Source organism: Ursus americanus, chromosome 6 (genome assembly GCF_024610735.1).
Source record: "Ursus americanus isolate L20-20 chromosome 6, mUrsAme1.1.p, whole genome shotgun sequence".
NCBI lineage: Eukaryota > Metazoa > Chordata > Mammalia > Carnivora > Ursidae > Ursus > Ursus americanus.
The window spans coordinates 48,088,835-48,114,287 of record NC_142132.1 but is presented as its reverse complement, the minus strand read 5'-3'; the positions used below and the strand labels follow the sequence as shown (position 1 = coordinate 48,114,287).

Below are 25,453 nucleotides of genomic sequence, written 5' to 3'. Positions count from 1 at the left end.
CACACAGCCCCGTGACTCCTGTGGCCACAGGTGAGGCCGAAACCGCAGGTGCACAATGGAACTTTGTCCAGCCGGAAAGGACTAAGGGGGCACTAACCCCAAGTCTGCCCCCGTCGGCCAGGTCACTGCAGCAGCAGGAGGCTTTTCTACAACACTGTGTGTCCACCTCCTCCAGGCAAAAAGAGCAGAGGAGGAGGACTCTTCCCTGACCCAGACTCGGGGCACTTAATGAGGCCAGTCCGGGCTTCCTGCCACCCTGGAATTTCAGAGAGCCCTACCTAGTATTACAATGCAGCCCCATGCCAGGCAAGGCCTTCTTCACCCTGGGGGGCCCAACCTGGGCCTCACCCTCTTGCAGACAGGACTCTGATTGAGAACATCAGGGGACCCCAGTGTCCTTCAAATCCCTTTCACTCTTCGCAGCACTGAATATAAGCACCGTGGGCAGGATCTTACACAAATCAGCTGCCTGGCTGCAACCACCACCCACACTATACTGGACAGATGGACAGACGGACGCATGGGAGGTTAGGAAGTCAGAGGCACAGATGTAGCAGGGAAAAGGGGCTCCTGGGGATCATGAGCACTGGAAAGAAGCTCTCACGTCAGCCAGTTCCCAGCTACCTGCTGTAAAGGAGAGGAAAGCAGTCTCACATTTAGGAATTAATCGAGCCAAGGGGTAGGGAACCGATGGAAAACCAATTTAAAAGACCGCTATTTTCATGACAACAAGTTACAGAAATTGACCTTTATTTATCGTACTAAAGTCTGTTTAACTTTTGATACAAAGTAAGGTTTTAGTACAGAAAATCCCAGTCAGAACAGTACCTGTGCACACTGTACCATCACAGTCCCGCTCGGGCCGCGACTCGGAGGAACAGCCCCGCGGGCGGCGCCGAGGGCCTCGGGCAACCCGCCGTCCGTCCTGGTTGTCTGAGCTAGAAGAAGGCGCGTACCTGTGAGACCAAGGGCAGCACTGAGGACTGACACGTGTCTCTTTGAACAACTGTGCAAGAAAATAGATCCCTTTTTTAAAAATGTCAGTTTGGCTAAACTACAATCTAGTTGTCTAGAATTACAAAGAATAAAATGAAATCAAAGATTTCTGGCTAGTAAAATGAAATGTTAGGAACAGTATTAAAATATAGGTCCTACCCAGTGACACTTACGTGGAGCCCAGTACAGTACCTATTATTAACAGGACGCATAGTTTCAGGAGGGACCACATCAAATCCTCAGCCAGAGACACCCAGCATCAGAAGTGCAAAAAAACAAAACAAAACAAAACAAAAAACAAAAACCCAAAAACAAAACCCCAAAGACACCCTCATGGGGTACTGTTTCTGCCGGGAGTGCTGTCACCGAGACTAAGAGGATCCCCAGCTTCTCTAGATGTCCGACAGCGAGGACACTCCTCATGCTTCCCCTAAGAGCTCTCAGGTCCAAGTCTGACACATGATGTCTTCCTATCCGAGAGCTGAGGTACCTGCCCAGCCTGTGGAGTTCAAGAATTACCCTGCAATAATTGCACTGATAAAGCGGTCATTATTTACAGAGGCTAAAGAGGACCCAGTGGCACGTGCCAGCCCTCGGTTTACACCCTGCCCGGAACTACGGCATGGCGGTGACCCCCAGGAGCCGGGACGGCCCAGGGAGAAGGCGGACGTAATGATCGCAGACAGAAGACAAATGAGAGGACGCGGAAGGCGGGACAGAAAGCCCGAGCGATGAGATTGCAAGACGCCCAAGTGGCCTTCCTGGCGCAGGAGGGGAAAACACGGCCGCTGGTGCCTCGGCCCCGCAAAGGCACTGGTCCTGCCGCCACCAAGTCTGAGCCCCTGCAGTCGCCGTGTCCTGCCAGGAGAGGTGCCACCGAGGAGCGGAAGTCTGCTGAAGCTCTGGTCCCACCGACAAGAACCTCCCAGAGCCAACGTGGCCGCCAACGAGGTTCCAGAGTCATTTTGCTGAAAGCAGGAACAAAACCCAACACCAAAGCAACACAGGAGGCTGACGGGGTGGGGGGCAGGCTGGGCACCGACAGCACGGGGCCGTTCAAGTAAACATAAACAACCAATACTTAGAAAAGGCTTGTAAACTTGTGATCTGAAAGGTTGTCTTTGCAGCATCTCTGATCAGCTGGCTAAAGAAAGGGTGGCGTTGAACCCCTCTATCAAAAGTCTTTTGTGTTTTTTACTTTGTCTTAAAGCACATGTGTGAGAGGAGCACAGTCTTCTGGCCGGGCCTGGATCCCGGTCTCCTGTGGTCCTCGGTCTACAGAGCAGGTGCTCCTGGAATCCAGGTGCGTGGATCCTTCCCTTCCGTGCTTATTATATACAGACAGACGTGTACTTTTCGATCGCTGAGCAGGAGCTGGGCCAGACGTGCACGCTGGCAATCGAGCCGCAGCCACTCCCAGCATGGCACTCTTCTACAGTGGGCAGGCTGGAATCCACAGGACTTTATTTTGTTCTTGATTGACCATTGCCAAGATCTGAGTGCAAATGCTCGATAGGGCTCCTCCCTGGATGACCCCTGCAAAAGAGCCCCCAAACACACACATCATTGAGCTCAGAGTCAGACCCCAGGTTCGAGGCAAATCAATACATCTGTTACTCTTTCTGGTTTTCTGCCTGTTCGGAGCTACTCGGCCTGCCTTCCTCATGCTCTTCCATCAGCAAGAAATTGGGGAAGAGAAAGAAGTAAGAGTTGAGTACAAATAACTGGCTTTTTATCTGTCCCTCTGCTCAGCTGTTCAGTAGGATACTGACAATGTGGGCCCAAATGAAGGTTGGTATCAAATTTTGCCAGGCTTTGTGGGCCCTTGCAACAGGGATGACCAGGATTTGACCACTTGCATTAATTGCATGACCCCACTCCATGCCCTGAGTTGGGTCTGCCCCGTCTTGCAAGGGGGAGTCCGGCACCCTGGAAGGCAGTCTGGGGTTGTGCTGTGATGGTCCAAACAGCAGCCAGAGTCTCCAGGAAAGAAGAATGGGTGTAAGGAGCTGGGGCATCTCATAGCCCAGTGAAGATTCCCAGGCAAGATGACAAGACGTCCCCAGCTATGGCCCAGCGCTGCTCTGCAGGCTTTCACCACCATGGATCCTGCAGACACTAGCCCCATCTCTCCGTGTGCTCCACCGAACAGTGCTGGTGGACAAAACATGCCCAGCTGCTTGCCAGAAGGTATGGACAGAAACAGACATGGGAGCGCTTAGAAACTGCTGTGGAAACGTGCCAAGAGGGGCGCCGGCTCAGTTAAGCGTCTGCCTTCAGCTCAGGCTGTGATCCTGGAGCCCGGGATCTAGTCCCACATCGGGCTTCCTGCTCAGCGGGGAGTCTGCTTCTCCCTCTGTCCCTCACCCCACTCATGCGTGCTCTCAGTTTCTCTCTCAAATAAAATCTTTAAAAATCCATTAATTAAAAACAAAAGTGCCAAGAGTAATTTTATGTCTGTTGAAACTAATAAAAAGTCAAAAGCTTATATTTTGTAAGTTTCAGAGTTTTGAATTTTTCATTTCTCTAGGATTTGTTAACATTTGACTCCATGCTGGTTTATGACGGATTAGAGATTAAAACTCACACACACACAGAAGCTCCAAGCTGGGGTTTCTGAAACCACCTGTTTTTGCATGAGAAGCATGAAACGAGATCCTAACAGTCCGTACAACTGAATTAAAAGCACTGTCCCTGCCTCTGTGACCCCAGTGTGATTAAGCCCCTTCAGATGACTGACTTTAGCAGAGGGGGGAGGCCACAAAGTACAATGGCAGCCAACACACTGGAGCCATGCTGCTTTTGGTTTGTTGTGCTTCAAAGACCAAAGCTGTCGAGAGTGCAGCTTTTCTTGGCCAAACCTCATAGCCACACTGGACTTCCCTGAGGGTGTGAAGGCCAGCCAGCCACAGCCACCACCGCCGGGCTGCCTGCCCGGGATCGCCGGAGCCCTCCCGCACAGCACTGCTGCTGGGACACAGACCTGCCATTGCGCGGCGAAAAATTTGGGGGACGAGGCCAGGGAACCTCCCTTGTCAGCCTCTAACACTCCTGATGTTGCCCTGCACCTGTCAGCAGGACGGGTTCGATGCTGGTGACCACAGTGGCACCTACCGGGCCTCCGTCCCCACTGCCTGCTCTTGGTCTGCAGCCCAGAGGCACGCCTACCTGTGAAGTACCGACTATACTCCTGCTCAATCTTCTGAGCCGTCTCGAACTGCTCTTTGGAATGCCTCTGAGTCACCTTGTCCTTCAGGTAGGTGGGGTCTCTCTGCTCCCTGTCAGACGTGCAGAGAAGGAGGCTGAGTGTCTCGCCTCCCCAGGCCCTCCTCTTTCCTTTGTGCAGAGTAACAGGGCCTCCATCGACAGGGCCCGGGGGGCTCCCCTCATAAAGCACAGCGACAGCCTGCAGGCCCCTTGGGGAGCTCGACACAGTAGTGGGGGAAGGTGGGCACCCCTGTGCATGTACACGGAAAGCAGACACCCCAGCTGGCAGGTACAGAAGTTTGGAAGCACAGAAAGGCAAAACGGAGGGAGGCCCTGAGGAGCGGTCAGCCCAACCAGCATGGAAACCGGAGCCCAGGGAAGCAGAGGCTCGCCCGCATCCCAAGCCAACTCCTAGCAGACTGGAGCCGGCCCCAGTCACTGAGCTGCTTGTGCCCATGGGAGCCGGAAACCGGGAGACAGGAGGAGGGGAGAGAGGGACAGGACACACAGGGAATGAGGCACTCAGGGAACCGCGGCAGCAACCACGTAGGGCCAAGGGCTGGCGGGGACCAGGACTGTGCCTGGCGAGCACTGCCTGCGTGAGCATGAGACAGGGAGCGGCTCCCACACCTACCGCCCGTCTCAGCCCTCCACGCCCACCCCCGCCCTGGTGCCTGAGCCAGGGCCCCGCCCCCGGCGAGCCCCGCGGAGCCGGGCACCTACTTGATGTGTTTGGCGCTCTTGTAGTGGATGAAGATGACGATGGGGTAGATGTGCATGTGGTGCAGCCGCTCGACGGCGTGCGGGCCGATGTCCAGGAGACAGTGCCGGTTCTGAAGGGGGCGCGTGACCAGTCAGGGCCTGGGGGTGGCCCTAGAGACGCTGGAGCCCTGCCACCGGTGGGGCCCCCTCTCCCACACTGCTCCACCTCCCTGCATCAGTGAGGACCAGTCCACCATGAAGACCACGGAGGAAAACCCGTGGAAAGCTTTACCCCAGAAAAGCTCTCCCACAAGCTGTCAGCTGACGGTGGTCAGGGCCAGGAGCCAGGGCGGAGTGGGGTCTGGACGGCCCACCTCCGACCTGCCTTTCCTGCCTCTGCCCAGACACAGGGAGCTTCTGAAAGCCCAACCCCAGCCCGGCCTCAGAAGCCTCGCTCCTGCCAGACTGAGCACACGAAGACGGGGAGACTCGGCAAGGCCTGCCCTGGTGAAGGGGAGTGTGTGTCTGCGTGGATATGACTGAAACGGGCCCCGGAACCCCCTGAGCCTCCAGGGGAGTGTGAGCCAAAGAAAGACCACAGGCGCTCTGAAAGCTCCCCGAGGGAGCTCAACCGTTGGCCGGCTTTCTGACTCCCTGGGGCACAGCTAACTGGAGCACATGCACGCCAACTGGGCAATCCACACTCCCAGCTGCCAGAAGCCTCCTCTTTCATTCAGTGAGGAGCAAACCAAAGCCTTACGAGGTGGAATGAGCAGCCCGAGAAGGACAGGGCCCGAAGAGTACACCCTCGATGGCTGCTTTTCCAACACACCTTAGAGTTCCCTTCTCCTCACACTCCTTGGCAAACAGACCCCAGTACATTCAAGAGCCTAAAGACGCACAGAAATGGCTCTTAACCCTTTCAGGGGCAGGAGTCCTGATGGAAGCTGGGCGCCCTGTCCCCAGAATAAGGCACACAGAAAGTTCTGTACACACACGCTGTGCAGGTGCAGGACCCTACCGTAGAATCCACCGTGGGCGGGCTTTCCTAGAGCTCAAAGCTCTCATTAGGTCCCGAACCCTCAGAGGGAGAGGGGTGACGTGCGCACAGCACCTTGTTAATGACAGCGGAAACACACAGAAGCAATGGGGCAAACCCTGATGGAGGGTAACCTGGACTAAAGGAAACAGGCGAGTGCAACGAAGGCCCGAGAGACGCACAGGGCAGAGGTCCAGAGACGCGGGGGTCCAAGCCCAAGTGCTGAAACTCTAACGCCTGGTCGAAGCACTGGGTACCTTTTCTGTAATCTCCTTTATGGAAGCCACCGTGGTCACGTCGAAATGGCCACTCCTCCGCTTGTAGTCAACAAACAGGCAGTCTTTGACGCCCCGCTCGATGGCCTGCTGGGAGGCCTTCATCACCTCTGCAAAGCACAGACACAGGAATGAGGATGCCCCCTGACCCGGGGAGCCATCACGGCACATTCTGGGCAAGAACACTGTGCAGAACAGCTGTCCCGCTGTCCTTCCTTCCAGAGAAACACACTGATGTGACCTGAGTCAGGAGGGCTCTGAAACACCGTGGGACCCAGCCCCAGGAGATGGGCGGACAGAGCCCAGCAGGCACCGAGGGTGCCCCTTACCGAGGGGGCATCTGCAGAACTTGCCAGGAGCCTCGTTCACCAGCATTTCCTTTACCACGTCCAGTAAAGGCCCCAGGATTAGGACGGGCCTCAGGGAGGTGCAGTCTACTTTCTGGACCCGCTGATAGGCGAGACTCACCGAATCTGAGGGAGAGAGGGGCAGTGTCATGGAGGCAGTGTCACCTGGAGCGGAGGAAAGGAGGGAGAGAGGCCGGGGAGCCGACAGCTGCCCTGACCTTGCTTGCCCCAGGCAGGTCCACCTCCTCGGTCCACAAATCCAGAGCCAAGCCGGGTGAGGGGCTCAGCATGGCTCGCCTGGGACTTGCCCAGGTGTAGCACAAAGAGTCCCCATGTCCTGGGCACACCAGGGCACGGTCACTCCTGCAGCCCAGACAAACACCCCCGCTCTGTGAACGCCAAGGCAGCCGGCTTACAGCAGTCATTCCAGCACTTCCTTCCGCTCAAGTTCTTCCTCACGTGTCTTAGGCCTGCTCCCCTCACCCCCGCTATCCATGTCTACTCTCTAGAGATGCAGCCTCCCCTGCAGGCAGGTGTGGTCATGTGACCCAGTGAGCAGAGGTGAAGCTCCCACCTCCTTGCCCCTCTCCCAGGGGCTAAAAAGGACAAGACCAGGGGTGCTCAGCCAGCCCTGACCCTGCTGATGAGGACAACCTTTAGAAAAATGGCCGAGCAACAAGACCACAGGGACCTGGGTCCCTGGATGACCCCCAGGATAGCGCTGCCTTCCTGGAGCCATGTACCAGCTGGGACTCTCACAGGGCACAGAAGTCATGCTTCGGCTACTGTTATCTGGTCTTGGTTAAACCAGCAGCCTCGGTGATCTGTGTAAGACACCTTCCCTTCCCTGAATGAAGAAACAAGTCCTTGCCAAAAGAGATGGCCTAATACCAGCTCCTCTGTCACCGTGCTGGCACCTCAGACACACTTTAGAAAGAACACAAAACACAGTCTCACCAGCGTCACAAGACAGCAGCTCGTGAAAAGCCCCAACGACCACGCAAGTGCTCTCGACAACTCCAGGCGACAGGGCAAGAGATCCCAGGGAGCGGCAGGGGTTAAAGGAATCTTGTGCTGGCCCCAAGGATGAAGAGACCAGGGGCAGGCCCAGGAGGGGCGCGACGGGAGCTGCAGCCCTGGCCGAGCCTGGCAGGACGGCGGGCTGAGGGCAGGGTGGGCTGGGCTTGCCTCTGGGGAAGGGTCAAGGGGAGGCTCGGCCCAGAAGGCCCGACACAGCTGTGTGACAAGGCCTGACTGGGGATGGGGCTATGCAGCCTGGGCTCCACTCCGACCAAGCTCGTGGGCAAAACTGAGGGGGAAGTGAACGTAGTCTCTCCCCTCCCTCACCCACACCTACACATGTGTTTCTTTTTTTTTAGGACTGATGATTGTCCATGTATACCTCCATGGCTTTCTATACAGCATTTCTCAACCTGGTAGCCAGCTGATGCGTTGCAGTCGGCAGGGGAGGGTTTCGCAGCCACATCTACCACCCAGGAACTCCTGTGCATTTCTGACTAAAGCCTCTAAGGAGTCTCAGGGCAAAGGACTTCCTCCAGGAGAAGACAAACACACCCTCTCTTTTACAAACCAGAACGTTACAGGTAAAGCCAAACAGCTTCTCTGACACCTCTTCTCCACTCCATCCTGGTCCCCACCAGCGTCCTCATCACCACTATCAGAAGCTGGAAGGAAATCCTTCCAGATGTTTGTTATTCTCACACGTTGATTTTTATGCACTCAGAAAAGACGACAAAATCTGTCTGTATATGTGGACGTGTTCAACAAAAATGACCTAACGTCAATATTCTGCACCTCCCCCTTTCACTCAGTCACATTTCTAGAATGCATCCCTACTGATTCCTCCTGCTCTCCTGTATTCCTTCTGAACCTCCCACGCACGACACACTGCATCTATTCATCCATTTCCCTCTGTATGGACAGTAAGTCACTGTGCCTTCGACTTCTTTGAGCAAGAATCATATTCTCCCCTAATGACTGTTAACATTCCACACAGTGGGAGACCAATTTAGAAGATTCCTGTTCCTCCCTGAACAATCTGCTTCGTTGGAAGTCCTCATAATTACAGAATTAGAGAGCTACAGAGCACCTCGCAAGTCATTCAATCCAACCAACAAAAATATAAAACTCCCTGGGAAGGATAAACGTACATATAAATAGAGAATCTGGAAGTAATGTAATGTAGAGATGTAAATCACTTTTAAATCTGGTGTAGATATTTAAAGGCAACAGCACAAAAGTAATTATAAATCTATGCTAATATATACACTGATATAAAAAGAGGTAATAGGTGTCATCAACAACATCGGGCCGGGGGCGGGGGGGGCACCTGGATGGCTCAGTCGTTAAGCGTCTGCCTTCGGCTCAGGTCATGATCCCAGCATTCTGGGATTGAGCCCCGCATCGGGCTCCCTGTTCAGCGGGAAGCCTGCTTCTCCCTCTTCCACTTCCCCCGCTTGTGTTCCCTCTCTCTCTGCCTCTCTCTCTGTCAAATAAATAAAATCTTTAAAAAAAAAAAAAAAATCAAGGGGAAGGGTACACAGAGGTGCAACACGGAATTTTTACAGGAGACCAAAATTAAGTTGTTAGTTTAAAATGGACTGTTACAGGGTGTCTGGGTGGTTCAGTTGGTTAAGTGTCTGACTCTTGATCTCAGCTCAGGTCCTGATCTCAGGATCATGAGTTCAAGCCCTGTGTTGGGCTCCAGCATGGGGCCACATGGGGTATGCAGCTTACTTAAAAAAATAAAATAAAATAAAATGGATGGTTATATCTTTAAGATGTTTTATGTAATTGCATAAGTGACCAAAAAGAAAATATCTATGAAATATACACAAAGGGACATGAGAAGGGAATCAAACCCTGTCACCACAAAAAAAAAAAAAAAAAAAAAAAAAACCAAAACAAAACAAAACCAAAAGAAACAAAAAATAACAGCACAGCACAACAGACAGCAGCAAGGGAAGCAAGACTGACAAAAAAGCCACAAGACACACAAAAAACAATTCAAATGGCACCAGCAAGTCCTTCCATATTAGTAATTACTTTAAATGTGAATGGATTGGCTCAACGGTTGAATAATCAAGACCCAGCTACATGCTGTCTAGGAGAGACTCACTCTGGATCTCAGGACACACACAGGCTAATACAAGTGAAAGAATAAAGATATTTCGTGCAATTAGGAATCTTATGAGAGCACGGTGGCCACAGTTAGAGCAGACCAAATAGATTTTAAGGCAGAAGCTGTCACCAGAGACAAAGAACATTACATACCGATAAAAGGGTCAATTCTCCAGAGAGATCCAACAGTTACAGACACACATGCCCCTCACACTAGAGCTCCCAAATATGTGAGGCAGACAAGACAGAACTGAAGGGAGAAACAGAGAGCAACACAATATTCGTAGGGGCTTCCATGCCCCCACTTCTGTAACAGATAAAACAACCAGAGAGAAAATAAGGGAAAAGCAGCTGAACCACAAATACTATGGCCAAATGGGCCTTCCAGATGTGCCCCTAACACTCCACCCAGCAACAGCAGAGGACACATTCTTCTCGACTGCACACAGACCGTTCTCCAGGACAGACCACCTCCAGGACAGACCACCTGTTAAGCCACAAAACAAATTTAAGAAGACTGAAACTATACGAAGTATCTTTTCTGACCACAGTGGAAGGAAACTAGAAATCAACAACAAAAGGAAAACATATGTGGAAATTAAATAACTCACGCTCAAGCAACCAAGGGGTCAAAGAAAAAAAGCAGAGGGCAATTCAGAAAACTTCTGGAGACAAATGAAGACAAAACCACAACATAGGACACTTACAGGACACAACAAAAGCAGTACTAGGAGGGGAAGTGCGCAGAGGTAAATGCGGACACAAAGAACAAATCAACAACCCAACTTTACAGTTGGAGGAATCAGAGAGAAAAAGTACAAACTAAACCCAAAATCAGCAGAAGGAAGGAAGTAATAAAGAGCAGAGATAGAGAATAGAAAAACAGAAAAGAAATAGATGAAACCAAGAGTTGGTTTTTTTTAAAAGATCAACAAAATTAACAAACTCTTAGCTAGACTAATGAAGAAAAACAGAGAGAAAACTTAAATCACTGAAATAAGAAGGGACATGATAACCAATTCCACAGAAATGAAAAGGTTTATAGCAAACTACTACAAGCAATTAAATGTAAACAAATCAGACAACCTGGAAGAAAAGATAAATTCCTAGAAACATAGAATGTATCATGACTACATCATGAAGAATTTTTAAGTCTGAACAGAGCTATACCAAAAATAAGGAGACTGCAAGTAATAGAAAAACTTCTTCACAAGAGAAAGCCCAGGACAAGACGGCTTCTTCACCAGAGAATTCTATCAAACACTTAAAAAAAATTAATACCGGTCCTCTTCAAGCTCTTCAAAAAATTGACGAGAAGGGGACACTTCCAAACTCATCCCAAGACACAACAAGAAAATTACAGACCAACATCCCTAATGAACACAGATGCAAAAATCCTCAACAAAATACTAGCAAACTGAATTCAACAACATGTGAAAAGGATCATATGCCATGACCAAGTGGGATTTATACCTGGAATGCAAGGATGGTTCTTAACACACAAAAATCAGTGTCCTACACCATATTAACAAAATGAGGGACAGGGAGTTAAGATGGCGGAGGAGTAGGAGACACCTTTTTCAGCCGGTCCCCCGAGTCGAGCTGGATAGGTACCAGACCAGCCTAAACAACCACGGAACCAGCCTGAGACGCAGGAAGATGCATCTGGATCTCTACAAATGAACGTCTCCAGCGCTGAGTATTGAGGTACGAAGCGGGGAGCCATGAAACCGCGCACAGATATCGGAAGATAAACGGAAGGGGGAGGGAGCCGCCGTGTTCGGGCGCCGGGAAGCGGTAGCCACTTGCACGGGAGAGCGGGCGGGGCTCGCGGACGGCACCCGCAAAACAGCAGACTGAGACCGTGAGCCGGGTGCGCGCCAGCAGGCATCTCGCGGAACCCCGGAATCCCGGTGCGCTCACTGGATCCAGACTGAGACCGGGAGCTTCCGGGAGCGCGCGGGGGGCGGCTGGCGGCTGGCGGCGTTAGAAACACAAAGGACAGAGACGCGCCGGCCCTGGAAGTGAGGGCTGGAGGCCGGGTGTGGGGCGCACATCCCGGGACGCTGCAGGGTTGAGCAGCACCAACAGAAACAGAGTTCAAGTGGCCAGAACATTAGTAGAGAACGGGCCGCAATCCCTCTGTTCTCTGACAGAGGCTGAAATTCGGCCGCTGCTGCTCTGACCCTCAGAAGAGGCACAGCAAACCGCCAGGGAAAGCCGCCAGAGAACAAAAGCCTGGAAATACCGGCTCAGAGAGTGCCCATCCCCATCCCCCCTCGCAGGGGACGCCGAGACTCTACCCAAACAGGGCTGCCTGAGTATCGGCGCGGCAGGCCCCTCCCCCAGACCACAGAAGGCAGGCTGAAAAATCAAGAAGCCCACAACCCGGGCGCCTGGGTGGCGTAGTCACTGAGCGCCTGTCTCCGGCTCAGGGCGTGATCCCGGCGTTCCGGAAAGGAGTCCCTCACCGGGCTCCTCCGCTGGGAGCCTGCTTCTTCCTCTCCCACTCCCCTGCCTGTGTTCCCTCTCTCGCTGGCTGTCTCTCTGTCACATAAATAAATAAAATCTTAAAAAAAAAAAAAAAAAGCCCACATCCCTAAGATCCCTATAAAACAAGGGCACACTGCCTGGGTCCCGGTCAATAATTTGGGCTTTGGACAACCCCACAACCTCTCCTCATCAGAATGACGAGAAGGAGAAATCCCCCCCCAGCAAAGAAAAGACAATGAGTCTGTGGCCTCTGCCACAGAACTAATGGATATGGATGTAACCAAATTATCAGAAATGGAATTCAGAGTAACAATGGTCAGGATGATGTGTAGACTTGAAAAAAGTATTAACAAAAATGTTAAGAATATAGAAACTCTAAGGGCGGAAATGAGAGCAAATCTGACAGAAATTAAAAATTCTATGAGCCAAATGCAGCCAAAACTAGAGGCTCTGACGGCCAGGGTGAATGAGGCAGAAGAACGTATCAGCGAATTGGAGGATGGGTTAGTAGAGAAAAAGCTAAAATAGAATCTGGACTCAAAAAAATCCCTGCTCAGGAATGTAGGTTACGGGAGATTACTGACTCAATGAAACGATCCAATGTCAGAATCATCGGCATCCCCGAGGGGGTGGAGAAAAACAGAGGTCTAGAAGAGATATTTGAACAAATTGTAGCTGAAAACTTCCCTAATCTAGCAAGGGAAACAAACATTCATGTCCAAGGCGCAGAGAGGACCCCTCCCAAGCTCAACCATGACAAACCCACGCCACGTCAGGTCATAGTGCAATTCGCAAATACTAGATCCAAGGATACAGTATTGAAAGTGGCCAGGGCAAAGAAATTTCTCACATACCAAGGCAAAGGTATCAGAATTATGTCAGACCTGTCTACACAGACCTGGAATGAGAGAAAGGGTTGGGGGGGCATTTTTAAAGCTCTTTCAGAGAAAAACATGCAGTCAAGGATCCTTTATCCAGCAAGGCTGTCATTCAGAATTGATGGAGAAATAAAGATCTTCCAGAATCGCCGGTCATTGACCAATTTCGTAACCACGAAACCAGCCCTACAGGAGATATTAAGGGGGGTTCTATAAAAGTAAAAAGGCCCCAAGAGTGATACAGAACAGAAAGTCACAATCTATAGAAACAAAGACTTTACTGGCAACGTGGCATCATTAAAATCATATCTCTCAATAATCAGTCTCAATGTAAATGGCCTAAATGCTTCCATAAACGCCACAGGGTTGCAGATTGGATAAAAAGACATGACCCATCCATTTGCTGTCTACAAGAGACTCATTTTGAACCTAAAGATACATTCAGACTGAAAGTAAAGGGATGGAATACCATCTTTCACGCCAATGGACCTCAAAAGAAAGCTGGGGTAGCAATTCTCATATCAGACAGATTGGATTTTAAACTAAAGACTATAGTGAGAGACACAGAAGGGCACTATATTATTCTTAAAGGATGTATCCAACAAGTGGATATGACGATTATAAATATATATGCCCCAACAGGGGAGCAGCAAGATACACAAGCCAACTCTTAACCACAATAAAGACACATATAGATAAATGTACGTTAATAGTAGGGGACCTCAACACTCCACTATCGGCAATAGACAGATCACCTAAGCAAGAAATCAGCAAAGAAACAAGAGCTTTGAATGCCATACTCGACAAGTTGGACCTCATAGATATATATAGAACACCGAAAGACTGAAATTATTCCCTGCATATTCTCAGACCACAACGCTCTGAAATTGGAACTCAACCACAAGGAAAAATTTGGAAGAAACTCAAACACTTGGAGACTAAGAACCATCCTGCTCAGGAATGACTCAATAAACCAGAAAATCAAAAATCAATTTAAACAATTTATGGAGACCAACGAGAATGAAAACACAACGGTCCAAAACCTATGGAATACTGCAAAGGCAGTCCTAAGGGGGAAATACATAGCCATCCAAGCCTCACTCAAAAGAACAGAAAAATCTAAAATGCAGTTTTTATATTCTCACCTCAAGAAGCTGGAACAGCAACAGAGGGACAGGCCTAATCCACGCACGAGAAAGCAGTTGACCAAGATTAGGGCAGAAATCAATGAATTAGAAACCAGGAGTACAGTAGAGCAGATCAACAGAAATAGAAGCTGGTTCTTTGAGAGAATCAATAAAATTAACAAACCGCTGGCAAGACTTATCCAAAAGAATAGAGAAAGGACCCAAATTAATAAAATTATGAATGAAAAAGGAGAGGTCACAACCAACACCAATGAAAGTGGAAGGATTATTAGAAACTTTTATCAACAGCTATATGCCAATAAATTAAGCAATCTGGAAGAGATGGAGGCCTTCCTGGAAACCTATAAACTACCAAGACTGAAACAGGAAGAAATTGATTTTTTAAACAGATCGATTAGTTATGAAGAGATTGAGTCAGTGATAAACAACCTCCCAAATAACAAAACTCCAGGCCCAGACGGTTTTCCTGGGGAATTCTACCAAACATTCAAAGAAGAAATAATACCTATTCTCCTAAAGCTATTTCAAAAAATAGAAACAGAAGGAAAGCTACCAAACTCATTCTATGAGGCCAATATTACCGTGATCCCCAAACCAGGCAAAGACCCCATCAAAAAGGAGAATTATAGACCGATTTCCCTAATGAGTATGGATGCCAAAATCCTCAACAAGATCCTGGCTAACAGAATCCAACAGTACATTAAAAGGATTATCCATCATGACCAAGTGGGATTCATACCTGGGATGCAAGCGTGGTTCAACATTCACAAATCGATCAGCGTGATACATCATATCAACAAGAAAAGACTCAGGAACCATATGATCCTCTCAATTGATGCAGAAAAAGCATTTGACAAAATACAGCATCCTTTCCTGATTAAAACCCTTCAGAGTGTAGGGATAGAGGGTACATTCCTCAATCTCATAAAAACCATCTATGAAAAGCTTACAGCAAATATCATTCTCAATGGGGAAAAGCTGGAAGCCTTTCCCTTAAGATCAGGAACACGACAAGGATGCCCACTCTCGCCACTATTATTCAACATAGTACTAGAAGTCCTTGCAACAGCAATCAGACAACAAAAAGGGATAAAAGGTATCCAAATCGGCAAAGAAGAAGTCAAACTGTCTCTTCACAGATGACATGATACTCTATATGGAAAACCCAAAAGAATCCACGCCCAAACTATTAGAAGTTATAGAGCAATTCAGTAATGTGGCGGGATACAAAATCAATGCTCAGAAATCAGTTGCATTTCTTTTTTTCTTTTTTTTTTTTTAAAGATTTTATTTATTTATTTGACAGAGATAGAGACAGCCAGCGAGAGAGGGAACACAAGCAGGGGGAGTGGGAGAGGAAGAAGCAGGCTCATAGCAGAGGAGCCTGATGTGGGGCTCGATCCCATAACGCCGGGATCACGCCCTGAGCCGAAGGCAGATGCTTAACCGCTGTGCCACCCAGGCGCCCCAACCGCTGTGCCACCCAGGCGCCCCCAGTTGCATTTCTATACACGAATAATGAGACTGAAGAAAGAGAAATTAGGGAATCCATCCCATTTACAATAGCACCAAAAACCATACGTTACCTTGGAATTAACTTAACCAGAGACGTAAAGGATCTATATTCTAGAAACTATAAATCACTCTTGAAAGACATTGAGGAAGACACAAAAAGATGGAATAATATTCCATGCTCATGGATCGGAAGAATTAACACAGTTAACATGTCCATGCTACCCAGAACAATCTACACTTTCAATGCTATCCCGATCAAAAGACCGAGGACATTTTTCAAAGAACTGGAACAAATAGTCCTTAAATTTGTATGGAAACAGAAAAGGCCCCGAATCTCCAAGGAACTGTTGAAAAGGAAAAACAAAGCTGGGGGCATCACAATGCCGGATTTCGAGCTGTACCACACAGCTGTGATCACCAAGACAGCATGGTACTGGCACAAAAACAGACACATAGACCAGTGGAACAGAATAGAGAACCCAGAAATCGACTCTCGGCTCTTTGGGCAGCTAATCTTTGATAAAGCAGGAAAAAACATCCGGTGGAAAAAAGACAGTCTCTTCAATAAATGGTGCTGGGAAAATTCGACAGCTACATGCAAAAGAATGAAACTTGACCACTCTCTCACACCATACACAAAGATAAACTCCAAATGGATGAAAGACCTCGATGTGAGATAGGAATCCATCGAAATCCTAGAGGAGAACATAGGCAGCAACCTCTACGACATCGGCCAAAGCAACCTTTTTCATGACACATCTCCAAAGGCAAGAGAAACAAAAGATAAAATGAACTTGTGGGACTTCATCAAGATAAAAAGCTTCTGCACAGCCAAGGAAACAGTCAAAAAAACTAAGAGGCAGCCCACGGAATGGGAGAAGATATTTGCAAATGATACTACAGATAAAAGACTGGTATCCAAGATCTACAAAGAACTTCTCAAACTCAATATGCGAGAAACAAATAAACAAATAATAAAATGGGCAGAAGAGATGAACAGACACTTTTCCAATGAAGACATACAAATGGCTAACAGACACATAAAAAAATGTTCAAAATCATTAGCCATCAGGGAAATTCAAATGAAAACCACACTAAGATACCACCTTACGCCGGTTAGAATGGCAAAAATTGACAAGGCAAGAAACAACAATTTCTGGAGAGGATGTGGAGAAAGGGGATCCCTCCTACCTTGTTGGTGGGAATGCAAGTTGGTACACCCACTCTGGAAAACAGTGTGGAGGTCCCTTAAAAAGTTAAAAATTGAGCGAGCTACCCTATAACCCGGCCATTGCACTACTGGGTATTTACCCCAAAGATACAGATGTAGTGAAGAGAAGGGCCATATGCACCCCAATGTTCATAGCAGCATTGTCCACAATAGCTAAATCATGGAAGGAACCGAGATGCCCTTCAACAGATGACTGGATTAAGAAGTTGTGGTCCATTATACAATGGAATATTACTCAGCTATCAGAAAGAACGAGTTCTCAACATTTGCTACAACATGGACGGCACTGGAGGAGATAATGCTAAGTGAAATAAGTCAGGCAGAGAAAGACAATTATCATATGATTTCTCTCATCTATGGAACATAAGAACTAGGAAGATCGGTAAGGGAAGAAAGGGATAAAGAAAGGGGGGGGTAATCAGAAGGGGGAATGAAGCATGAGAGACTCTGGACTCTGGGAAACAAACTGAGGGCTTCAGAGGGGAGGGGGGCAGGGGAATGGGATAGGCTGGTGATGGGTAGTAAGGAGGGCACGTATTGCATGGTGCACTGGGTGTTATACGCAACTAATGAATCATCGAACTTTACATCGGAAACCAGGGATGTACTGTATGGTGACTAACATAATAAAAAAACATTAAAAAAAAATGAAGGATAAAAACCACATGATCATCTCAACTGACAGAGAAAAAGCATCTGACAAACTAAATACTCTTTCATGATAAAAACACTCAACAAAGTAGGAACAGAAGGAAACCACCTCAACATAACAAAAGCCATATATGAAAAAACCATAGATAACATCACATTCAATGGCAAAAGACAGGAAGCTCTCCTTCTAAGATCAGAAACAAAGCCAAGGATGCCCACACCTGCCGTGACTATCCAACACAGTACTGGAAATCCTAGACAGGACAATTAGACAAGAGAAAACACCGGAAAACAAGTAGTACAATTATCTGTTCACAGATGACATGATCGCGATGTAGAAAACCCTAGAGAATACACACCCACACCCCCCCACACACAGAACCTGCTAGAACTAGAGATTTCAGGAAAGTCTCAGAATACACAATCAACATGCAACAATCAGTTGCGTTCATATACACTAACAATGTCCATTCTGAAAAAGAAATGAAGAAAACAAACCCACTTACTATCATAAAGGATAAAATACTTTAGGAATACACCTAACCAAGGAGGGGAAAGACTTGTAGACTGAAAACCACAAAATACTGCAAAAAGAAAGCAAGGAAGATACAAATGCATGGAAAGACATCCTGTGCCCGGACTGGAAGACTCAGTAGTGTTAAAATGTCCATACTACCTGAGTCAATCTATAGATTGAACGCAATCCCTCTGAAAATCCCAACGGCATTTTTTTGCAGAAACAAAAAAACAGCAAAATCAAGCAACTGTTATTGCCAAAAGGTGTATACACCTAAAGACAGTCTTTCTTACTACATTTAAACATGTAAACATCCATTCCTAGCTCCACGCCATATAGAAACAGATGTGGCCCACTGGCTGGGGTTTGCCATCCCCGTCCTGTTCAATGGGCTATGAACAAGGGTGGGACTCACTCAACTCCCAGTGCCTAAGGCCTTCATTTAAAAAATAAAAAAGGGAGCAGGGAAGGAAGAAATAAGCTGTCCCACGGTCTGCTGCTTGTCGCCAGCTTCATAGCCTGCCTGCCTGGGAGGGCGACATTCTAGGACACTGGACACACACCAGGGTCCCACAAGCAGCTGTCACAAGAGACTCCTGCTTTCCAGGACAAAGGCACCCCTTCCACAAGGACAATCTGCCAGGGGGAGTCTAACACTCCCTAATCTGCAACTCCAGCTCTGATGCAGTGCCTGGCCCGGAAAGATCTTGTAAGAATCACTCATGGACACAGGAATGAAGCCAGAGAAGGCCAGAGATCTGCAGAGACTGGTGGCTCTCAGTTGCCACCAAACAGCCTATAATAACCCAAAAAAACCCAGAACAATGCACTGAGCACAGACTGCTTTTGCCCGTCCGATACCCATCCTTCCTTTCTTCCCTGCTAACAGAACCTACGTTACTGAGGCCGGCACGGTGCCAGCTAAAACCCCGCCTTTCCAGGCTCTCTTGCTGATGCAAGTAGCCAGTGAGATGTGAGTCGAAGTCGCAGGGTGGGCACACTTTTGCCCCGTTCTCCTTCCTGCTGCCTGAATCTGGACATGATGGCTGGCGCTGCAACGTCCCATACTGACCGTGGCAGCCACGCCCTACAGATGGCAGACCCTGACGACAGCGGTACCACCACCCCGACCAGACCTCTGTGCAAAGCAGGGTAAACCTCTATGTTGTCTAAGTCATTGCTGTGTGGTTTTTGTGATCATGGCAAGCCTAATTCTGAAAGCCTGCTGGAAAAGTGAGCTCCACCACTTGCCTTCAAAGAGTGGAATGGTGTCATTGGAAAAGGTGTCCAATGCAAGGAGGTCTTTCCCATCTTTGGACCCGCTGCGTTTGTGTTTATGTTTCCTTCGAAAGAAGGACCTGCGTGCGGCCGCCGACAGCGTCTTTGCGGCGTTGTTGTCATCTTTGACCTCAGACATGCTGAGTCTCCTGGAGAATTCTTGGTCCATCCTGCGGGCACAAGGAACGGTGGTGCTGGGAAGGGCCTAGAGACCACCTCCCACCCACCCCGCTCTGCCCATGCGGAGGAGGCGAGCCAGGACTCCAGGCTCCTCCAACGCCCCGTGGCAGGTGTCTTGGCTACGCCACCCACCCATGCCACTGAGGACCCCTCTGTACCACTGCGGTGGGGGCAACCCACGCACCAGTGCTAGGGGACGCTCTCGGAGCAGGCCAGTTTCTACACTCAGGTGAGAGTCAAGGAAGTGCTAGGACAGCCTTCACTTGGTGACGTGACAAGTGAGGCTTCCCACCACAAAACGGAATGAGACACGGATACATGCCACGACATGGCAGAACCTTGAAAAAGCCATGCAAAGTGCAAGAAACCAGGCACAGAAGGCCACATTCACATGAAGTCCAGAACAGGGAAATCTACAGGGTCAGAAAGTCAGGTTGTGGCTGCCTCAGGTGTGGGAGGGGGGCAGGAAAGACGGAAGGACAGATGGGGTAGCTACCGCATGCAGGGCTGCTTCTGAGCTGCTGAGAAAGCTCTGAAATGACAACAGGGACGTGGCACACAGCTGTTGATTACACTGAAAGCCACTGAATTGGACATTTGGGGTGAACTGCATGATGTATGAATGTATCTCAATAAATCTGTTAAAAATAAAAAAGTTATGTTTCCTAAGTTGCCACCGTGTTTCTGTACAGCACTGACTTACGTACAACATTGGATTGCACTAGAAGCAGCTTTCTAGACAAGCGGTTTGGGCCGAAGGTACAAACCAGAAGCCAGGGTGCTCGGCAGACTGAGCCCCTATCCTGTGGGACAGCTCCAGGGGTGGGTGCCGTCCCCTGCAAGCCCAGACATGAACACTTACACGTATTTGCTGGGGATCTGCCCGCGCTGGATCTTCTGGGCATTCTCGTCCAGCTGCCAGGCCATCCAGGACCCAAATGTGCCCTGAGGCAAGGTGTCATCAACGTAGAGGATGTCGTCTTTCTTAAAGCTCAGCTCATGTTCCACCTCTGCCAGCCGGTCGTAGAGGGCCCTGGGCCGGGGGACAGAGGGAACAGGATCAGGAGGCGGCTACCAGCTGCTGGAGGACCAATCAGCCACACACTTGGGCAGCCCGTCTCCTGGGACAGCTCTCCTGCTCCAAGCTTTCCCCAGACCATGATCTCCCCATGCTGGGGGCGGTTCCCAGAGAAGGGAATGCCCAGCTTTATTTAACAGAACAACACTGTCTTACCTCCCCTAAGACCGGGGGCTCCCTGGGGATGCTGGCTGCCTCACATCCATCTTGCCAACAGACCAATGTCTTGCCAAGCACCAAAACCATATCCCGTCTTCCAAATGGGCCTTCCCTCCCCCAACCAGGTCATGGTCAACGGTTCCTATAGAAGGTAAACTCCCCAGGATGGAAATATGTCATCTCCCACCAAGGACGGTGTCCTAGAGACAGAGGCCTCAGCACTTAGGGAACATGAAGGGAGCCAGAGGCCCTTCTAGAAAACACCTGGCGCCTGTGCCTGCCTGCACAAGTCATACCGTACTTGGGGCATGTGCATGCCCTGACACTTACACACACCGCAGACGGATCTGCGACGTGGGCAGGGGAGACCAGGAGAGGAGCGCAGCGCACAGGAAAATGGGGCTCTGCAGCCTCAAAACTTCCCAGACCCCTTGCCCTAATGAGGGGGCCCATGTGGTCCTGCAAGCCCTCAAGCGAAGTCTCCCTAAGTCACAAGCTCTAAGTCACAAGACGTGAGCACATGGTTTGGGGCCCAAGCAACAAGGACCATGGTCCTGCCCTCTGTGTTGCAGAGACACTCACCAGCACCAGCCTTCTCAGGAGGCCCCTCCCTTGGCCCTGAATCCCTGGAACCCCTGGCCCCTGGTACCTGACGTAGAAGCTGTCTCCAGGCAGGCCCTTGACCTTGGTGAACTCCTCCGGGCGGTACTGCACCTTGAGACGGACACTGTCCTTGGGCTTCAGCATCTCCACGTAGACCTCCTCCACCGTCTTGCTGCGCACATCCAGACTGCCATACTGCCCGAGGACAGGGGACTGGGTCAGAGGGCAGAAGCCGGGGCGGCTTGGGCACCCGTGAGCAGGCAGTTGTGGGGTAAGGCAGCGATCTAAGATGCCCCGCTGGGAATCTGCCTCCTCACCTCTGCAGGTAAGGCTGAGTCCTCTGCCAGGGTCTGCTCTGCCCTCAGCAGCTTCTCCCAGGACAAAGCCTGTGCTAGTCCCCCCAGCAAGTAAGGGCTACAAAAACACGGGACTTCATCTTGCTTATGAACCGTCTCCCCCATCAAACAGGAGACCCAGTGAGAGGAGAGGACGCTCCATCAGACCACAGTCCAGCTGCTCACACAGCAGAGCATCCTCCCTCCTGATTCCCTCCCACACTAGTGCCCAAGCCAGGGCCCTGCCCGCAGCCCTGTGACCCGCCCCCAGGGTCCTGGCAGCATTCAGCACCAACAGGGGCCGCCAGGCAAGAGGCGGTGCTCGGCCGGCCTGCCACCGCAGACAGCTGGGGGAGAGGGGCGTGACCTGCTGCTCAGCGGCGCGGAACTCACCTCGAGGATGAGGTCCCCCGGCACAAGGCCATCAGGGCCCTTGGCAGGACTGTCATCCTCCACCTCCGCCACGAACACCCCGTGCAGGTTCCCTCCACATAAATGGACTCCAAGCTCCAGCTGGGACTTTTTGACGAAGACAACTCGCGGCTCTGCGGTCTTCTTATTGGCATCTCCCACCATCCTTTGGGGAAGGAAAAAGTCCCTCAATCACACACGGGGGGAGCAGGGCGTGCAAGACCACGCAGTGGCTAAGGCCCCGACAGTTTTCTGCGTACTCCATGAGGTGTTCCAGCGGTCCCATCCGGGTTCTGGTTCTAGCGTTTACAGGCTGGATGCTGAGGTTTGGAGAGGTGAAAACATGGCCCCAGATGAGAAAGCCAGCTGGGAACTGAATGGAAATCAGTGCCCCCACTTTCTGGCCCAGTTGTCCATCGAGTGCCATAGGCTGCCTCTCTCCCCACCTGGATTGCACCTGTTCTCCTAACCCTGTTCTGCCTAAGAAAAGTCGGAGCTGGCCTCACAGCCCAGGGCACAACAGACCACTTGGCAATGTGCACGGAGCCGCTTCTCTGGCCCAGGGACTGCTATGCCACCAAGAGGGCGCCCCTCGCCATCAAGAAACTCACAGTGCAGTGAGGGAGACACTGGTGAGTACAGGGAGGGGAGGAAACGGGACAGTGATGGTGACCTGGGGACAAGCCACCTGTGATGACCGCAGCCAAGCCCCTACATGACGGATCCAGGGCAGAGAACACAGAGCAGGCCGCATTCCGAGGGAGGTGAGGGCTTGGTTGAGGAAACAGCTGTCTGGGCTACAGGATGACGGCTGCACACCGTGGCGCATGCGGCCCTCTCCCCATCTTCCCTCCGGCTCCTGCGTGTGCCCTGCCTCCTCCTGACCTCTGTCCACGCCATTTGCATGGCTAACTCCTGCTTACCCTGAACGTATCGACTTAACTGGTTCTGCTCCCTGCCACACTCTTGCTCACTGCTCCAGTGTGGCCTGAACCGGCCCTCCCAGCACATCCTGCACATGCCTGGACACTGGCCTGTCACCCTCTAACCCCGGAGCTCTCTGGGGGCGACTACTGGTGGGGGCCACAGCCCAGGGCCTGGCTGGGTGGTGACTGTGGTATTCTGTCTAAAGAAAGAGTCAGAAAACAAGTAACTAAGAAAAGCAGGAAAGAAAGAAGAGAGGCAGAGCTAAGAACAAGTCAATGAGGAAGAAAAGAGAAAAAAACAAGAAAGTGAGAAAGGGCAGGAGGGCAGGCGAAAAGGACAGGAATGGCATGCTTCCCACCCCAAATCCTGACAGCCTGCTAAACAGTCTGCAGCACCAGGGACGCCGGCAAGGGGCGCTCAGGCTGCGAGCATGACCGCCTGCCCCCCACTCCCCGGGCCAGGGCTCACAGATGGAAGGCTCACAGCACGCGTTTGCTGACCTGGAACTGGGCTTGGCCGGGGGGGTGCCAGGGCCCTCATCCTGCTCCATCAGCGGGTCAATGACAGAGGGGTGCTCCGGGGTGGTGGCACTGCTGCCCTGGAGCGTGGAGTGGGTGCTGGCAGGGTCCAGGTGGGAGCTGGGAACGGAGGGCAGGAGGAGTAAGGAGCAGCACGCGGTCCCCGGCCGTCCACAGCCACCCCCTCTCCAGTGCTGACCAGGGCTGGGCTGGGAGCAGGGGATCTGCTCAGGATCTGCCTGTCCTCAACTTGGGGATCCTCTCTGAGAGTGTGGGGCTGGGGGCCCACAAATTCACCATCTCTTTTCCTGTTTTTGCATCTTGTCCCCCCTTTGCTGAGCTGTGCAGTGCTGCGTGGCAGGGGCAGGTGTCCCCTTCTCTGGCATGCCTGGCAACCCACAGCCCAGGGGCAGACACGGACACAGGGCCAGAGCACTGTGTGTGAGAATCCCGCCCCCAGGACCTCCGTCCCTGGCTGCCACACACCTGTGTGGGGGGCCTCCCGCCGCACGGGGGGACCCAGCCATGTGCTTCCACACCCTACACATCAGGCACCCTGCTTTACATCCTCCTCCTCTATGTTCTTGTTCCAAAATCCAGGGCTGGCCAACTCTCCTCGTACGGCAGCTGAACGGCTGGAACTCACAGCCGGCACCCGGGCCGCACCACCTCTCCTCTCCCAGCCCGGACGGCCCCCATGGGAGGCCCAGGCCCTCACCTGGACCGAGAGTGGCTGCTGAGCTGGTGCACGTGTGGGTTATACTGGGCCAGGATGGTGATAGTGTCACACTGCTGCCCAATGATGAGCCGGGCCTGCTGCTCCGTGGCGCTCCGCAGGTTTATGCCATTGAACTAGGAAACATCCAGAGCACGCTCAGTGATGTGGCAGGGGCTGGGGACTGTTCCCAGGAAGGGAGGAGAGGACGGAGAGAAGAGTGCAGCTCTCTTACCTCAAGTAACTGATCCCCATACTCCAGGCCAGCTTGGTGAGCGATGCTCCCTCCTGTCACCTTGGAGACGTAGACCCCGCCCTTCTCTCCACTCACGATGGAGATGCCCAGCGGCTCCGAGCCCTTCTGCAGCTTGACGTGACGTGGCTCCTCCGCATAGGGCCTTGGAAGAGAGCCAACAGTTGGGGGGACTCGGACACAATGGAAAGGTCTGGGGCAAATCTGCGGTCAGGCATGCAATCAGCTACTCAGAAAGGCCAGGGACCGCTGGGTGCCCCTATACGGACGCAGCTGGATGGGAACATGATGAGCCCACCCGTGTATGGCACTGCTACACTCTCCCACAACCTCATGCAGTACAAACACGACACCCCCCAACGGCCACAGAAGCACCCAGTCCCAAAGACACAGAGAATGGTCCACGTGAACTACAGACACTGACAAAGGCAGGGAAAAAGCACAGGAGTTTCATAACAGGAGAGAAGTTGCCAACGACAAAGTGTGCAATGAACAAACCCTGGTGGGGTCTCCAGATGCCCCAAGAGGAAAAGTGGCGGCTCCTGGGATGACCGTCACCCAGAAGAAACAATATAAAGTATCAGTTATATTTACTGGTATACAGAGTGATGGACAATGACCATGGAAATGAAGCCGCTGCAAACCCAAGCCATTAGAAAGGGAGCGGCGAGGCTGGGAGCAAGGCAGGGACCATGCACTTGCTGGCCCGGCGGGGGGGGGGGAGGGGGGGCATCTGCTGTGCCAAGGGCACGAGGGGGCTCGGGCAGGGGCCTCATGTCAGGCCAACCTCAGACTCCTCAGGGAGGAGAACCTGGGCCTGGCGGCCACGGGCAATCTCAGGAGGGATCTGTGGTGG

The 25,453-nt window shown here is 51.2% G+C and overlaps 1 protein-coding gene across 3 annotated transcripts in view; it reads right to left on the bottom strand.

The window, feature by feature from the left end:
• Positions 1-733: 733 nt before the first annotated feature.
• The window catches only part of DLG5 (discs large MAGUK scaffold protein 5), a 122,256-nt gene continuing 97,536 nt past the window's right edge, over positions 734-25,453 (bottom strand). For 2 of the 3 annotated variants that reach the window (XM_045783697.2, XM_045783698.2), the window contains exons 21-32: positions 24,580-24,742; positions 24,348-24,481; positions 23,612-23,749; positions 22,167-22,350; positions 21,485-21,633; positions 20,461-20,631; positions 19,392-19,588; positions 6,549-6,692; positions 6,202-6,329; positions 4,927-5,036; positions 4,165-4,274; positions 734-2,532 (exon numbers count right to left, since the gene is read on the bottom strand). In XM_045783697.2, coding sequence (XP_045639653.1) covers positions 2,429-2,532; positions 4,165-4,274; positions 4,927-5,036; positions 6,202-6,329; positions 6,549-6,692; positions 19,392-19,588; positions 20,461-20,631; positions 21,485-21,633; positions 22,167-22,350; positions 23,612-23,749; positions 24,348-24,481; positions 24,580-24,742 — 1,732 coding nt within the window. In that variant the 3' untranslated portion in view covers positions 734-2,428. The remainder of the gene's footprint in view (positions 2,533-4,164; positions 4,275-4,926; positions 5,037-6,201; positions 6,330-6,548; positions 6,693-19,391; positions 19,589-20,460; positions 20,632-21,484; positions 21,634-22,166; positions 22,351-23,611; positions 23,750-24,347; positions 24,482-24,579; positions 24,743-25,453) is intronic. The other variant, XM_087862996.1, reaches the window with a different exon arrangement.